Source organism: Castanea sativa, chromosome 12, assembly GCF_040712315.1.
Source record: "Castanea sativa cultivar Marrone di Chiusa Pesio chromosome 12, ASM4071231v1".
NCBI classification, from domain to species: domain Eukaryota; kingdom Viridiplantae; phylum Streptophyta; class Magnoliopsida; order Fagales; family Fagaceae; genus Castanea; species Castanea sativa.
Window position 1 is genome coordinate 44,837,570 of NC_134024.1, and position 17,061 is coordinate 44,854,630.

General features: G+C 33.7%; 1 protein-coding gene across 1 annotated transcript in view; it reads left to right on the forward strand.

Annotated features, from left to right (window-relative positions):
- LOC142620751 (callose synthase 1-like) overlaps nt 1-17,061 on the forward strand; it is a 65,120-nt gene that overhangs the window by 27,858 nt on the left and 20,201 nt on the right. The window contains exons 16-18 of the mRNA XM_075794069.1: nt 9,368-9,699; nt 9,893-9,945; nt 10,766-10,871. Coding sequence (XP_075650184.1) covers nt 9,368-9,699; nt 9,893-9,945; nt 10,766-10,871 — 491 coding nt within the window. The remainder of the gene's footprint in view (nt 1-9,367; nt 9,700-9,892; nt 9,946-10,765; nt 10,872-17,061) is intronic.

Sequence of the window (17,061 nt, forward strand, 5' to 3'; positions counted from 1 at the left end):
GTTCAATTTCCACAGCCACAAGATTCAGATTTCTACACATTAATAACCCTTCCCTAAGCGCCCACAGCTCCGCATCCACATTGGTGGACACACCAATAGCATGAGAAAAGCCTTTAATCCAAGCCCCATTGTGGTCTCAAATAAGGCCTCCTCCACTAGCCAACCTCGGGTTGCCCAAGGAAGAGCCATCAGTATTTAGCTTATACCAACCAAGAGCGGGTTTGTTCCACCTAAATTTAGTAACTCTTTTCCTTCTCACCACAGCTGATCGAGCAACACGAAATAAAAATTCACTGGCCATAGCCTGGACCTCCTTATCAATCTCACGGTTAGGGAAAGACCCCTTGAAGACAACCTTGTTTCTGTGTAGCCAAAGGCTCTAAATAGCAAAAGAAAAAAAACATGTTCCAAGGCACATTTAAAACATGCCAAGTAGAGGTATTGGCAGCATTTTTCTCTAGCCAAGAACACAGGTCCAAAGAATAAAAATCATGGAGGAGATCATGAGCTTTGGTATTATCCCAAAAGCTTTTAGCATAGGGGCAGTCTCTTAACACATGCATAATGGTTTCTTTATTACTTCTACAAATTTGACAATTGACATCACCTATAAATCCTCTTTTTTCCAAAGTATCTGTTGTGGGAATATTGTGAAGAAAGAATTTTCATAAAAATGTCTGAATTTTTGGCATTGTATCAACCTTCCAAATCCAATTCCCAGCAAAAGGTAGAGTTAGAATTCACATCACCATTAGCAATTTGATAAAAATGTCTGAATTTTTGGCATTGTATCAACCTTCCAAATCCAATTCCTAGCAAAAGGTAGAGTTAGAATTCACATCACCATTAGCAATTTGATAAGCATTTTTCGGCTCAAAGGAGCCTGAGGAGGGAGAGGACCAAGAAATCTTATCATCACAGTTAACACAAGTAAGAAATGGGATAGCTTTTAACACTAGGGAGATGCTTGAGGGGAGATCAAATGAGATTAGGGAAAAATCCCAGCTTCCTCCTCTTCTCACATCTTTCACTAGAAGCTACCTTCATCTAAAGGAATTGGGCTAGATATGAGGCTTCTAACATTCCCCACAACTAACCAATTGTTATGCCAAAAGTTTAAGTTACTATTGGACCCCACCATCCACTTAGAACCTTGAGCAAACACCTTCTCACCATGCTTCAAGGCAGTCCAAGTGCTAGATCCAGCTTTCCTTGAATTCCTGTACTTGTTCTTAATCACCTTAACCTAATCTTTATCCTCCTCCGTATGGTACCTCCAATTCAACTTTGCAAGGAGAGCTAAATTTTTTGGTTTAGATGCTTGAATACCTAAACTCCCTTCCGCCTTAGGTCTAGTGATTTTCTTCCAACTCACCATATGAAGTTTCTTCTTTTCTGGGGTAGAGCCCCAAATGAAATCCTTGCTAATTCTGTCCAAGGAATCAAGAATCCTCCCCGGGAGAAGGTTGGTCTACATGACATAAGTAGGAATAGAGGACAACACCAATTGGGTTAGAATAATCCTCCTAGCAAAAGAAAGGTGTCCCTTCCAGCCCGTAAGCTTGGCTTTCACACGCTCAACAATAAAATCAAACTCTTGATTTGTAGATCCAAGTTGCTTAAGGGAAAAACCTAAATACTTCCCAAGATTAGGGTGGAATGGAACCCCAAAATACCGCATAACTCCTCTCGAGTTTCAGTTGTAACGTTAGGGGGAACTCTAGATTTTAGCTTATTAATTTTTGACCGGAAACATCACCAAAAACTTCCAGCACCTCACTAATACTCAGACAATTCTTCCTATCTGCCTTGGCAAATAACACAAGGTCGTCTGCAAAAAAGAGATGGGAAAAATCCAACCCACCCCTAGAAGCCTTAACTGGATCCCAAATTTTGGAGTCACATTTATCTTTAATAAGAAATCCCAACACTTCCATGCACATAATAAAAATATATGGAGACAATGGGTCACCTTGTCTAATTCCTCTCGGTGAGCAATACTAGACGAAGAAATGCAGCTCATGATAACATTGCTAAAGAAATGAGGAATGTTAAAAAGAGTCAAAGTGTCTCTAATGAAGCTCCACTCCAATCTGTCATAAGCTTTCTCTAAATCTATCTTTAAAGCCATAAATCCTATTTTACCTCTCTTTAATCCTAAAGTGTGTAACAACTCTTGGACTATAATTGCATTATCAACACCTTTGCGACCAGGAATAAATGTAGCTTGAGCGGGAGAAATGAGCTCACCTAAAAATGGACTTAATCTAGCCACAATCTCCTTAGACACCATTTGATACACAATATTACAAAGGCTAATGGGTCTAAAGTTACTAAGAGAATCTGCACCATTATGTTTGGGAATGAAGGTTATAAGTGTTTGGTTTAAGTGGGCAGGCATGCTACCGAAAGAGAACACCTCTTTGATCGTCTTCTTCACAGAGTCCCCAACTAATAACCAAAACCTTTGAAAAAACCCTGCATGAAGCCTATCTGGTTCGGGAGCCTTGAAAGCCTTTAGAACCCATAAAGCATCTCTAATTTCTTCGTCAGAGATAGGTCTCGACAGGTAATCAACATTCTTATCATTAATTCTCACAGGCCAATTAGAGATGTCCCACATCCTTAACTGAGAATCCCCCATCTCAATAGTGAAGAGATCAAAGTACCACTTCCTAATATATTCTGCTATTTCATTCTCATCAGAGATGCAATTGCCAACACTATCCTTGATAAAAGATATTTTATTCCTTCTCCTTCTATTAATAATAGAGGTGTGAAAATAGGCTGTGTTTCTCTCCTTCTCTCCCCCATGGACTAAATAATTCAGCCTAGACTTCATTGCCCAAAACTCCTCTTCAAGGCATTTAACCTCCGCATACTCCTTTCTAAGACTATACTCCAATTCTAGGAGGAAGTTATTCGGACCAGAGGCAAGGGCAGACTGAACACCTTTCAACTAAGCTTCCACCCTTCTTTTCCTGTAGAAAGATTCCCAAAAACTTCTTTATTCCACTTTTTTGCAGTTACGGTAAATGACTCCACCACATTGATCGAGGAAATATTACCAGCCTAAGCATCACGAACCAACCCAGGAAACCAAGGGTGAGATAGCCACCTAGGTTGGAACCGAAAAGGTCTCTCATGACTCCTACTCACTGGTTTGTCACAACAAACAAGAACCGGACAATGATCAAAATTTATGCGAGTAAGATGCTGAACACTAGCTTCAGGATATAACAACCTCCAGCTGGCATTACAAAAACCCCTGTCAAGCTTTTCCAGAATAAGATCTGAGATGCCTTTCAAATTTGTCCATGTAAATCTAGGGCCACTAAAACCCATATCTATCATACTACAATTGTTAATACTCGGTTGAAACTTAAGAGCCCTACTACAAGTAACTAGTCTACCCCCAAGTTTCTCATCACTACACAACACTTCATTAAAGTTCCCACGCATCATCCGCGGTAGGTCATGAATACTAGCTACCACAGATAGATTTTTCCATAACACTCATCTCTCTACTAGCCTAGGACTGGTATAAATAGCTGATAGAATCCAAGAAAGGTTTGAACAACAGGCCTTGATTAAGGCATGAATTTCTTATTCTGTTGAGGAAAGCTGGGTCACCTCAACAACATCAGAGTTCCACAGCATCCAAATCCACCGGAAAATCCAATGGTGTCCGCATGAATTGCCCCATCAAAAGGAAGACGATCGGTGATAGATTTTGCCCTATCCCCTCCAACTCGGGTCTCCATAACAATCAAAATAGCTGGAGAAAGATCTCTAACCAACTCAAAATAGAACTACAAAAGTTTGGGCTGAGAGCCCCACGACAATTCCACACGATTATATTCATTGATAAAATATGGTCGGGTGTTAGGCACTAATCTAGGAGAGGTAGAGTCTTCCCCTATGTCACTAAGCTCCATACCATCTCCCTCAATAGGGCAAACGATTTCCCTGTTCCTGTCATCATGACCATTGCATGTTTGATGACTTCCATCTCTCTCACACAAGAAATGATCAGAAGATTGACCCTGTTGATCGAGTCGAACACTTGAATCCACCTTTTTGACGCCCTGTTTCCAAACTAGCTGGATGCTATTGGGGGACCCTCTAGCATCCTTCTTTCTTCTGGGTCTGCTGCCAGCCCCGATACGCACAAGACCGGCTTTGGAGAAGTCAGAGGAAAGGTTCTCCAAGTTAGTAGCCTTCCCTGGGGCGGAAGGGGGGCATCGGAGCTCTGACTCTCTAAGTTCATCAAAAAATGGCTGCGCCATGCTTCCCTTAACTTTGGGATGAACCAACCCCACACCAAAGTTGGATTCGCTCTTCTCTGGCTTATCACAAGACTGGGAATGATCACCACCTTGCCCTGGGAATTGATTGCCCATTCCCTTGACTCCATCAGAACTTCTGATCTTTTTTGCCTTTCCTTGGAACGCTGCAGCAATTGATAGAGAATTGCTTTTCTTGGCTTTCGGCTGAGCCACACCAGTAGAGATTGTTTTGAGTTTTTTCCTATGCATCGCTTTAGTCTTTTTCACACTCCCATGCCTGGCTAGCCACACTAACATGTCACTTCCACCTCCATACGCCATTGCTTGAGCCTTAGACACGTTACCCTCTTGATTTGACTTATCCTGCACTGCAGTCCAAGCCATGACTTTAGGGTCTATTTCCAAAGCACCCATGTTCTTCCCAAAACCTTTTTCCTCCAAATGTGCTGACTTCTTAACTGGGCCCATCTTATTCTCGTTAGCATGGAGCTGGGCTTTAGTTAAGTCCAATGTGGAAGAAATGCCACGGACATGATTCTGTTCAGCCTTTAGTTCAATTTGGATTGGATAGTTACTTCTATTAGGTTTTGGTCCAAGTTTCCTACGACTCACCATTAGCCAAGGACCATACCCATCACCTTCTTCTTCATCAGATAATTTTCACTTCATTTGAGTCTTCTTCTTTTATCTTTTGGCTTTTTCCTTTTATATCTTTCTTCGTTTTCTCCGCCCACCGTCACTTCTTATCAATTCTTACTTTATGTGACTGCCAACTTTTCTTTGTTAACATAAGGTGCTAGATAAGGGTTCATTTAGTAGGAGAAGTAAAAATGTGAGAGAATAGAAAATAAGGAGAAAATATAAAAGATTTAGATTTTGTGTTTGGTTAGGAGGATGAAAAAGTGAAGAGATAAAAAATTTATTTATTTTGTTAAAAAGAAAAGTAAGAAGATAAAAAAGTAAAATTGGTATAAATTTACATTTATGTTCCCATTAAATAAAATAAAAAAGCAACACTTATTTTTTTAGCAATATATTTCAGTTTACAAGGTGGATACCTATGGTCTGTATTACGGTAGAAAGAATTACTACTACTTTGTCCATTTTGGCTAGTTAATTATTAATGCAACTTCCTTTTAACCAAAAAAAAGAAAAAAAACTCCCACCTCGTAAGAAGCACGGCGGTCATGGAAAAAAAATCCTAGCGTCCGCGTCAAACACACCTTGAACATGGCTACTAGCATGTCCACGCGGTGTCTTATGGTTTTTTATTTTTATTTTTTTTGGGAACATGGTCCTCTTAGGCACTGGATAGAAGGATTGAACTTAAAATCACTTATGATTCAATGATAAATTATGTATTGTACTAAAAAAATTAAAATATTAAGAGATGATGAATTTAATAATTATTCTAAAAAAAAACATTTTATTGAGTATTAAATGAACCTTAATTGGTGCATTTTGAGAACTCATTAACAAAATCCTTGCATAAAACATGTTTTAAAATCGAAAATATACTTATAATATTAATTAATTAAAATCTTTGAAATTCTTACAATTTTTCACATCAGCATAATATTTAAATAAAATTATCATTTTATTTAAATAAAATTATTTTTATTAATCCAAACTTAACAAGGAATAAAACTCTATCTCTCTAATAAGTCTAACTTAAACTCAAACTCATCATTATCATTTTTTTAAACAAATTACTACATGTAACAATATCATTACTGACTAATGCAAATGGTTGATAGAAATGTTAGACCAATGCAACCAAATTGATCAAATATTGTTACCTTTTTTTTTTTTTTTTTTTGTGTGCTTTTCATTAGTTTTAGTCTTTGTTTAGCTCCCATGAAATTTGTGGTACAAAGTATTTAGCATCATATGTAATACTCAGCCTCTGATTCAAATTTGAGAGGGTCTTCAATGTCAGCTTTGATTATTTTTATTATCAAGTTGAGATTTTTATTGGTTTATCAAGCATGGGTTAGTTGGGAAATCTGGTCCTCATATGCAATTGAGATATAATTACTTAGAGATACAATCACTTATTATAAAATAGAGGTTGAGGAGTTTAAAAAGGTTTTGGGCATGTGGAAAACATGGCTTAATGAGTAGCAACATGACAAGAAGTCGATAGAGGAGACTAGAGAGTTTTTGGACTTTTGTTTTTATTCTATGGTCCAGGTCAAAATCTTACAATATTGTGAGTATTTCGGGTATTGTGTATTTTGTTGTCCAAGTAGGAAATAGAAAACTTAGGTATAAATAGTTGATTTGTTATTTGTTGTTTCATACTTCTGAAATGTTTCCGTAGTTTATAAGTTTATGGAAGGAATTAGGGTTATTTGGAGTGTGGGTTTTGGTGGATAAGGCTAGAAAAATATATAGAGGTAAGGTTTAGAATATTTAACAATGTATAGATTCTATGAACTTAACTAAAATTTTACATGATTAATAATGTTATTTATTTTTTCATTTATGGATTGTGACAACATGTTTGAGACTTCTATGCAAATTACAAACGGAGTAAATACTAAAAATAAGCTAGAGGTAATAGATGCCTAAAATTATTTAACATTTGTTAACTATCCCATGCGTCGCATGGGTTAACGACTAGTTTTTAAGAATTACCATGTCTTCTGTTGCATCATGCCTGTTTTCTTGCTTCTTAGATTAAGTCTCCTATGATCCTATCTCATTTGCACCCTATTAAACACCATATTGTTTATTTGATGGTTATTATCGGCCTATTATTGGGAAATGTGTTCTTCATCCCACCAAGTGATTACCTTTAACTTTCTACATTTGAGACCAACTTATTTAACTTTTTATTGAAAACTTTTTGTTTAAAGTGAGTTAAAGTATATTTATATTTAAAAAAAGAAAAAGAAAAAAAAAAGAGGCTTTAAAACCTATACATAAAAGATGAAAAACAAAAAACTATCTTATAAGTGAGTCTAAATCTTTTGTACCAACTTATATGCTCCATTCTATGTTCCACTTGTCAAGTCAAGGCACGTGAACATTATATGTTAAATACAAATGGAAGAGTTAGATGGAGTCAATCTCCTCAACCTCCCAACTCACATTACAAACGTAAAATAAAGCGAAGCTCCATAATCAAAATACCCAGCCACCGCCTGATTCCACCACCAAAGCCTAAGTTCGAGAGGATGAGGAGGGTGATATTACAGCAAAGAAAGAGCTTGCAAGCCTCAATGATCAAGCTTGATGTAGAACAGACCGTCATTGCCTTTCTGGACTCTCACGCACGCCTGAAATCATTGCGCAAGAAAAAAAAGCACTAGTAGAAATCATGGGTCTCTGAGTCGGAATTGCATGAAATTTGGCTGACTAAAGTGAAACGGCCTTTTGAGCAATAATCATGGCTTTGCGATGAAGTTCTCCCTGAAAATAGCAAATTCCTTCATTTAGGCCCTGAAAATTGCGTTTTTGTCATTTATAGTAATTTTTTTCTCTTACTAACTTTTTGCTCAAAAGTCAAAATAATCTCCCACTTGTTTTAGGACAACTCTTAAGGTCAGTATTTATAATTCTGCATTAAACTCAATTTCTCCATTTTTGGTAAATTTCGGTATTTTGTCACTTAATCACGTAATTAATGTGAATTAAGGTTTTACACGTTTTTCTCAGTATTTATATGTTTTGTAGCCATCAGAGGCAATACAGACTATTATTATAAAATTTCAGAATTTTCTTAAACTTCTCTCTAGTGGATTCTAGTTTATCTCTTAGTGGATTCAAGGAACCCCTTGTGGACTCGAGGTTTACTACCAAAAAACCAACAGTTTAGTTTTTGTCCATCAAAGAGAGCATCATGTTTGCTTTCTTCAAGCTTCCACGACATTAAAGCCAGCCCTCTGATTTTTTTTATTCTCTCTCACAAAATCCATATGAGATTGTTTCTTGCATAAAGAAACAATCTCCTTTGCTTTCTCCACTGTACTGATTTGGACTTAAGAGATTTGTGCGCTCCTTTGCTTTATATGGTGTATAAAACAAAAGTTAACTAATGGGCTCCTTTTCTTTCTATCCTTTGCTTTGGGATTTTTTTTTTTTGGTTGGTAGATTTTTGGCCAAGAAGACAACTGTGGGTAGATGAATTGTCTCAATGAATGGATTAGGGTTGTCATCTTCTCCAACACTGGCGCTGGTTGTACTGGAATAGGTGTAGGTGGTTGACGAGATTCAATCTCGTCATCTTCTCTAGTAGTGGAATTGGTGGTGGAATCCAATGGTGGTTGGGTATTTTGATGGTGGTGCTGTGAATTTTTTTTTTATAAATTTTTTGGGTTTGGAACGTGAGTTGGGAGGTTGAGGAGATTGACTTTGCTTAACTCTTCTATTTATGTTTATTAAATAATATCCACATGGATTGATTTTTTTGGTAGAGTATAGTGTGGAGCATATAAGTTGGGTCAGTAGAGTTAGACTCCTTATAAGCTAGTCCCAAACACTAATATATGTTCCCTTTAATTTGCTTTCTTTTAGTAATTTACAAAAACCTTATCATTTCCCATCACCTTTTATTCCAGTTCATGTATTTTTTTATGAGCACAAGACCAAGAGGATGATTGGTTTAATTAGGGCATAAGAAGGACAAGCTATATTAATTGGATCTTACTGATTTTTTCTCTTTGATCACCTTCATAGTTTTGAATGCTACTGTGTCCCCTCTTCAATGGCACTTTTTCTACATGGACGTATGGGGTTTCTCCAACTATTTCGTGGGCATGGCGCTCTTTCTCTCTCTTTTTTGTTTTTTTTTTTTTTTTTTTTTTTTTTTTTTTTTTTTTTTTTCTCTCTCTCTCTCTCTCTCTCTCTCTCTCTCTCTCTCTCTCTCTCTCTCTCTCTCTCTAAAATCTGTCTAGGTTTTTCAGTTTCATTTTCAAGCACATTTTAGTTTTGCCAAAAGTTCGGGCTAATGACTCAGTAATATGGAGAAGCCTACCATGTACTTGACATACATTTATACATTCAATTATCAACATGAAAATATTATTCTTTGTATTATATATATAAAATTTTTTTGGGGGGGAATATTGCAGCTGTCCTTGATATAATCCTGAGCTGGAAAGCGAGGCACAGCATGCCGATATATGTCAAGCTAAGATACATTTTGAAAGCTGTTTCTGCTGCAGCATGGCTCATAGTTTTACCAGTAACTTATGCTTATAGTTGGAAAATTCCTCCTGGGTTTGCACAGACCATCAAGACCTTTGGCAATAGTCCGGGTTCACCTTCTTTGTTCATTTTGGCTGTCCTCATTTACTTATCACCAAACATGCTCTCCACAGTGTTGTCTTTGTTCCCATTCATTCGCCGACATCTTGAAAGGTCCAATAATAAGATTGTGATGCTCATTATGTGGTGGTATGAGGTATGCAGATGCATGTTTTTAAGCTTTTTAAAGTGATAGTTGTGTTTAAAGCTAAAAAGCCGTTACTTCATATATGCCTATGGATATGATACCTGAAGCTGATTTTTAGCTAGCTGTATAATTTCTTTTCAGTCTGTACAGTAGCTCTACCAAATTATATTTTTCTTTCTTTCACATTTTTGATATCTTGCAGCCTCGGCTGTATGTTGGAAGGGCAATGGATGAGAAGCCGATTTCTCTTATCAAGTAAGTGTTGGAAATATAGTTTCAAGGTTTGCTCAAATTAATTAACAAAATATAAATAAGATTTAATTATATATCAGTGCCGTAAAATATGAAAGCAAAGAAATAGAAGCTTATCGAACTGTTGAGAGGGGCACGGAACTAAATCCGTTGTCAATAAGTAGTGATTTTGCCCCCAATGGAATGATTTTGTCAATGCAATTACCTCAGGCGGTTGCTCTCTAGATACAATAACAACTCTGACAGTGTGCACTCATAAACAGAGTTTCGAACTTGTCTCAAATGGCCAAAGAGAAAGTTTTCTAGTATAAGACACAGAGGAAGAATATCATGGAAGTGTCTCTATTGATCTTTAGCAACTAATATTATATGGATAAACTCATGAACATAGAGAAGGAAAATAGCTGTACTTACGATTTTGGCGCGTTGAGAGAGAGAATCCTCAACTTAGTAATCCTCACATTCCAACAGTAATACAGAGAATTTGAAAGTTCTTAGGCTCTTAAAAAAGGAAGTAATCAAAGGTGATTCGGGTGATATTATTGGAATTTCTGTTTCCCATTGATCCCGCAAGTCATTGTGTATTTTCTGCAAAAGAGGAGGAAGTGCGGGCTGACCTGTTGCTAAGGAAAAAGGAGATAATTGTGGAATTCTAGAGCATGGGCTTGGGCTTTTCAACTTAAGTTTTGAAATTTGAACATACCCAATAATTTTTAAAGCATACCCAACAGCAAGAGCAGAGTTGGGTTTTTTGTGTTAGTATGGCTTGAATGAGGTTCATCAATTCTATTACTGATCAGCTTCTAAATTCTCTAATTTCTAGGTACGCTATGTTTTGGGTTCTCCTGATTTTATCAAAATTAGCGTTCAGTTACTATATTGAGGTATTTCGCTTATCTATCCCCAGAACTTATGACCCTTACTGCTATGTCTTTTATTTTTTGGTCGTTGTTATTTATAATAATGTTATGCCTTTATTTATCTAAATCATATATTTCAAACAAGAGTAATGCTTTTCTCCAAGAAAAAAAAAAAAAACAAAACAAAACAAAAGTGATGCTATAGCCACAAACTATTTTACAATATTTTTTATAAATTGTTATTATGACCAACTTTTTATTAGTTCTCATTTAGACCTATCAATAATATTACTCTTTTATATACCAATTACTCACAATATCAGCAGTTTGTAAAAGTTTTTCAAAAAAAATTTGTATCTCTAGCATTTTCCTTCAAACAAATAAGTGCTAATAATTGAAATAATGGATGGATTTATTTACCATATAATCACAGATTTAATTTAAAATTTTATGGTTGTCAACAGTAATTGTATAATTGTTTTTAGAGTTAAAAGATTAATTCACTATAATACACATCTTGTCACATCCCAAACTCAAAAGTTTCCAAAGAAAGAGAAATGAACTATCAAGAAACTATAGGAGCTTTTTTTTTCTTCTTCTTTCAACAAGTAAACAACATATCTGGATGATAAAACATTAACACACTAAAATCTCTGCATTACAAGCCAGAGCTCTATAAAATATTTACAAACAATAACCAAAAATTATGTGCCCCATATAATACATGACTATATTTCAAAACTCCAAATGGATAATCATAGTTCTTTCTAAAATATACAACCTCAGCAGAGAATATAGGCCTACCATATCCAAAGCTAACAAACGTCAAGAGTCCAACCTCCAATAGGATTAACTATGGCCTCGTTAAATTAAGTAAATTGAGTCACCAACCATTTATAGCACAAATTTCCTACTCCAATCACCACAAATAAAGTAAGTTCCATGCCTGATGTATAGCTAATTGAGCTAATAAACTATTGGGAAGTGGGATGAGCTTTATTTTTTTTTTTTTGTTGAGAATACTAAGTATTTAACACACACACACGAAAGATCAACGACTATATCGATCTTGCAATTGGTCTCACTCAGCAAGAATCACAAGGAGGACGATTGGATCATTACTGTTGTTGCCATTCATGCCTCTAATTTTGTAGCATGTTTTGGTAAAATAATTTCTATTAGTTTTTTTTTTTTTTTTTCAGTTTGTGATTTGAGAGTGAGATAGAATTTAGGTCAAGAAAAGGAATATTGTTTGGGAATAAGGGCCAGACGAATGGTTTTTTTTTTTTTTAGGTTTTATCTATTTATCTCTCAAATTGGTGATGGATGTCGTTATGGACATAGGTAATAGCGGATTCCAATGGTGGGCTTGTTGGTTGTGATTTTTGTTGGTTTAGGTTTGTGGGTTTATGAGTACTAGCCGCAAACCTGCGCATTGCACATGATAATTATTTTTATAATGGTTTTATTAAATTTTTTTATACAATTTAAACTAATTTAATAAAGAGTAATGTATTTTATACTTATATTTTTATTCATTATAAAAATAATCATAAATGTAATATAGGAACAATTATAAATCATAAATTTAATCATTTTTGTTGTACTAAAATTTTAAAAAAAATACAAATTTTCTCAGAAATTCAAAAGGCAAGTTAACGAAAATATTTATTTTTTAATAAAAGTTATTTATAACATTTTGTGAACCATTAAAAAGAATATAAAATTTGAAAATTATTCTTTTAGTTTTAAACAAATTTTCTCAAACTTATTATTATTATTTTTTGCCTACAATCCAAAACACTGAAAAACGTAACTAAAAAAATTAATAAAACTTAACTATGATTAATTGGACCAATTAGGAAAACAATTTGTTGTTTATAATCTGCTAAGGTTATTTTCTTTGTAGAAATTGTAACTTCGTCCACCCAAAACAAATTATCAAATAAAGAATTATTATTAAAATCTAAGAATTAAATTTCTATATATGCATTGTTATGAAATAATACTAGTAATAATAATAAAAAAAGTAAAATTGCGAATGATAAAATTTGTTTCTCATCCAATAATTTTTGTTTAGCCAACCTTTGCTTTTCTCTAAATAAATGGCATTATAGAGTACTTCTAATATAATTAGTAAGAGTACTTTGTCCACCACAAATGATTAAAAAAATATAAAAATTAAAGTCTCATAGTTTAATATCTAAATTGAGCACTATAAAAATCATGCTATCAAATTACAATAACTACCAAATTAAATTATCCAAATCATGCTATGTAGTAGAATAATATTATATTTTAATATGCTGTATTTAATCATTTATAACGCAATATGATAACATTTAACAATCAAAGAGAGAGAGAAAAAAAACACAACGATTAAAAAAAACAAAACTGAATCGCATTAACCTAAAGTAGATTAAAAAATATAAAAAAATTATCAACCTAAAGCGAAGATGCAAGAAAAATAAAAATTAAAAATCCACCCAAAAATTGTGTGTGTGTGTGTGAGAGAGAGAGAGAGAGAGAGAGAGAGAGAGAGAGTGAACTTTTTTTTGTAAGGGAAAGTTATGCATAGAATGAAAGAGATAGTGACAAATTTATAGTAAGAGTATGTAAATAAGAAAAGACAAAAATAGAGGAAGATGAAGGGAAAAATGAAGAATGATATTAATGTAAAGGGTAGTGGAGATATGAGAAGGTGAGGTAGGAAGAAAGGTTGGAGAAGTAGTGGGAAGATGAAAAGGTAAGGGAGGGAGAAAGGTTGGAGAAGTTTAAATATGAAATAAAAATATATTAAAAATAATTACAGTAAAATTGCGAAAGATAAAATTTGTTTCTCATCCAATAATTTTTGTTTAGCCAACCTTTACTTTTCTCTAAATAAATGGCATTATAGAGTACTTCTAATATAATTATTAAAAGTACTTTATCCACCACAAATGATTAAAAAAATATAAAAAATTATTAAAATCTCATAGTTCAATATCTAAATTGAGCACTATAAAAATCATGCTATCAGATTACAATAACTACTAAATTAAATTATCCAAATCATGCTACGTAGTAGAATAATATTATATTTTAATATGCTATATTTAATCATTTATAACGCAATAGGATAACATTTAACAGTCAAAGAGAAAAAAAAAAAACAACAATTAAAACAAACAAAACAGAATCGCATTAACCTAAAGTAGATTAAAAAATATAAAAAATTATCAACCTAAAGCAAAGATGCAAGAAAAATAAAAAATAAAAATCCACCAAAAATTGTGTGTGTGTGTGTGTGTGTGTGTGTGTGTGTGTGTGTGAGAGAGAGAGAGAGAGAGAGAGAGAGAGAGAGAGAGAACCTTTTTTTTGTAAGGGAAAATTTTGTATAAAATGAAAAAGATAGTGAGAAATTTATAATAAGAAAGTGTGAATAAGAAGAGACAAAAATAGAAGAAGATGAAAGGAAAGATGAAGAATGATATTAATGTAGAGGGTAGTGGAGAGATGAGAAGGTGAGGGAAGAAGAGAGGCTGGAGAAGTAGTGGGGAGATGAAAAGGTAAGGGAGGGAGAAAGGTTGGAGAAGTGTAAATATGAAATAAAAAAATATTCAAAATAATTATAAGAAAATGGAAAAAAAAAATAAATAAATAATGACGTGGACGTTAATGTGACTCAACGTGAATACATTAGCATTAAACGCTACGCTTTAGCTTTTAGTAATATATAGATGGGGGGATTTTGATGGTGGAGATTGATGATTTTTTTTCTTGATAGATTTTGTGGTGGTTGTGGTGGATTCCGATGGTGGTGGTGTGGGTTCTAGGTTTTGGTGGTTGCAGGTTTAATAGGTTTTGGTGGTAGTTGTTGATTGTGATGTAGTGCTGTCGATTGTGGTTGTTGGGGTTGTTTTGGTTGTTGATGGTAGTGGTGGTGGTTTCAGTTTCAACTGGTTGTGGTTCTAGGTTGTTTTGGTTTTGGGTTTGAGTTTGGTGGTGGGTGGTTGAGACACACACACATAAAGAGGAAGAGAGACAAAAATCAAAGAGAGAAGAGAGATAAGTTAGTTTTATCTTACTTTATTATGTAGTTTATATATTTTATTGTGTAAAACTAAGAAATGAGATGTTAGTTGTATTGTTAAATAATTTCGTAAAATAGCTAAAGTAACTTCTTAGAGTGTAAAATGGGTTTTTTTTTTATAAACTCAGATATGAATGCTCTAATGGTGAAAAATTCTATAAAAGATAAAAATAGAATCATTGTTTATAAACAACTAACACCGTACCCACGCAATGCATCAGAATATATATAAATATTATGTAATAGGATGTAATATATAAAAAGTAACATTGATGGAGGAAGTGTAGCAATGAAGTAGAGAGTAGTGGGGAGGTAAAAAGGAAAAGAGGGAAGGGAAGGGTTTGAGGAAGTGTAACCATAGGACTGTAACAGGGAGAAGAAGAGGTTTTTGTTATTTAAGTTTTTTTTTTTTTTTTTTTTTAGAGTAGTGAGAAGAAAAGTTTAAAATAGAAAAGAAGAGGTATAAAATAAGTGGATGAAATGACTTAATGATTGAGTAGCAAAATTTATTGCGCGCACACACACACACACACACACATATATATATATAGAGAAATGATATGTCCACAACATTTTTACAACAAATCCTAAGTGGCAAGTTGTTACTGGTTGTTATTGTTGGGACAAAAAAGTAATCTTAGTGTTAGATTCAAATTTGAACCTATAACAACTAACCACCTATGATTTGTTGTAAAATTGTTGTAAAAATGTTGTGGACGTAGCACCTCTCATATAGAGAAATGACACTCAATGTTGAAAGAGCTTTCAATATTGACAATAGAAAACTAGAGTTTATGATGGCGTGTAGTGCATCACGTTGGCCACAAAGAATTAATTTTGCAATAGACAATCAATAAAGATGAAAAACCCTAATAATAATAATAATAATGATGTGTCCCCTGATGTGGCTTAACAGGAACGTAACAACAATAAATGCTATGCTTCAGCTTTTGAATAAAAGATAGACTTTATAATAATTTATTATTCCAACAATATGTATATTCAAACTCATAGCCATGTAGATTGTATTTTGATATAAACTCAAATTCCTATATCCAAAAAATAAAATAGTATTAACTCAAACCAAAATTCAACCAAAGTTGTAAAAGAGAGAGATGAGACTTTGTGATGAGAAATTAAAAAAACACAAGACCAAAACACATTTTAAAAAAATCATCAACCTTATTTAGAGATATAAGAAAGAACAAAAATTTACCGAGAGAGAGAGAGAGAGAGAATACTCATCATTTTTGTGTAGGAGAAATATGGATTGAATGAGAGAAATGATATCATGTTTAAATAAATTAAAATATAAAGAAAAAGAGTTAAATTATAAAAAAGAGAAAATGATGAAAGAAGTGTAACGGTGAAGTAGAGAGTAGTGAGGAGATAAAAAGGCAAAGAGTGAAGGGAAATGTTGGAGGAATTGTAACCGTAGGACTAACAGGAAGAAGAAGATGTTTTTGTTTTTGTATTTGTTAAGTATTTTTTTTGTTGAGAGTAATGAGAAGAAAAGTTTAAAATAGAAGAAGAAGAGGTAGAAAATAAGTGAATGATGTGGCTTAATGATTGAGTAGCAAAATTTATTTTATATTTAAATGACACTCAATGTTGAAAGAGTTTTCAATATAGACAATAGATAATTAGAGTTTATGATGGCGTGTAGTGCATCACGTTAGCCAGAAAAAAATAATTTTGCAATAGATAATTAATAAAGATGGAAACCCAAAAAAATAATAATAATAATGACATGTCTGCTAATATAACTCAATAGAAATATAATAATAATAAATATTACGCTTTAGCTTTTAGATATACTAGTCGCTAATCGGTGTGATGCATAGGAATAGCTATTGGATGAGTTTTAGGAAGAAAAAAATAATAATTATTTTTGAGTTTGAGTAGGCAAAAATGCATGAAATTTTTAAAAAATAATATTAAAAGAAATAGCATAAATTTTTATTTGTTAGCCAATAGAAAACAATGTTGTTTTATTAATTAGTTTTTTGTGGGAATGAATAAGAGACAAAATGTTGCGTCTCTAGTTTAGTTTGTGTATATTTATATACAAGATTTGTTATAATATATATACCAGAAGGTGCCTATTGAAAGGCCATAACACTTCAAGTTGGATATACCAAAAGGTATCTATTGAAATGTGATAACCTTTTTATATTAGATATA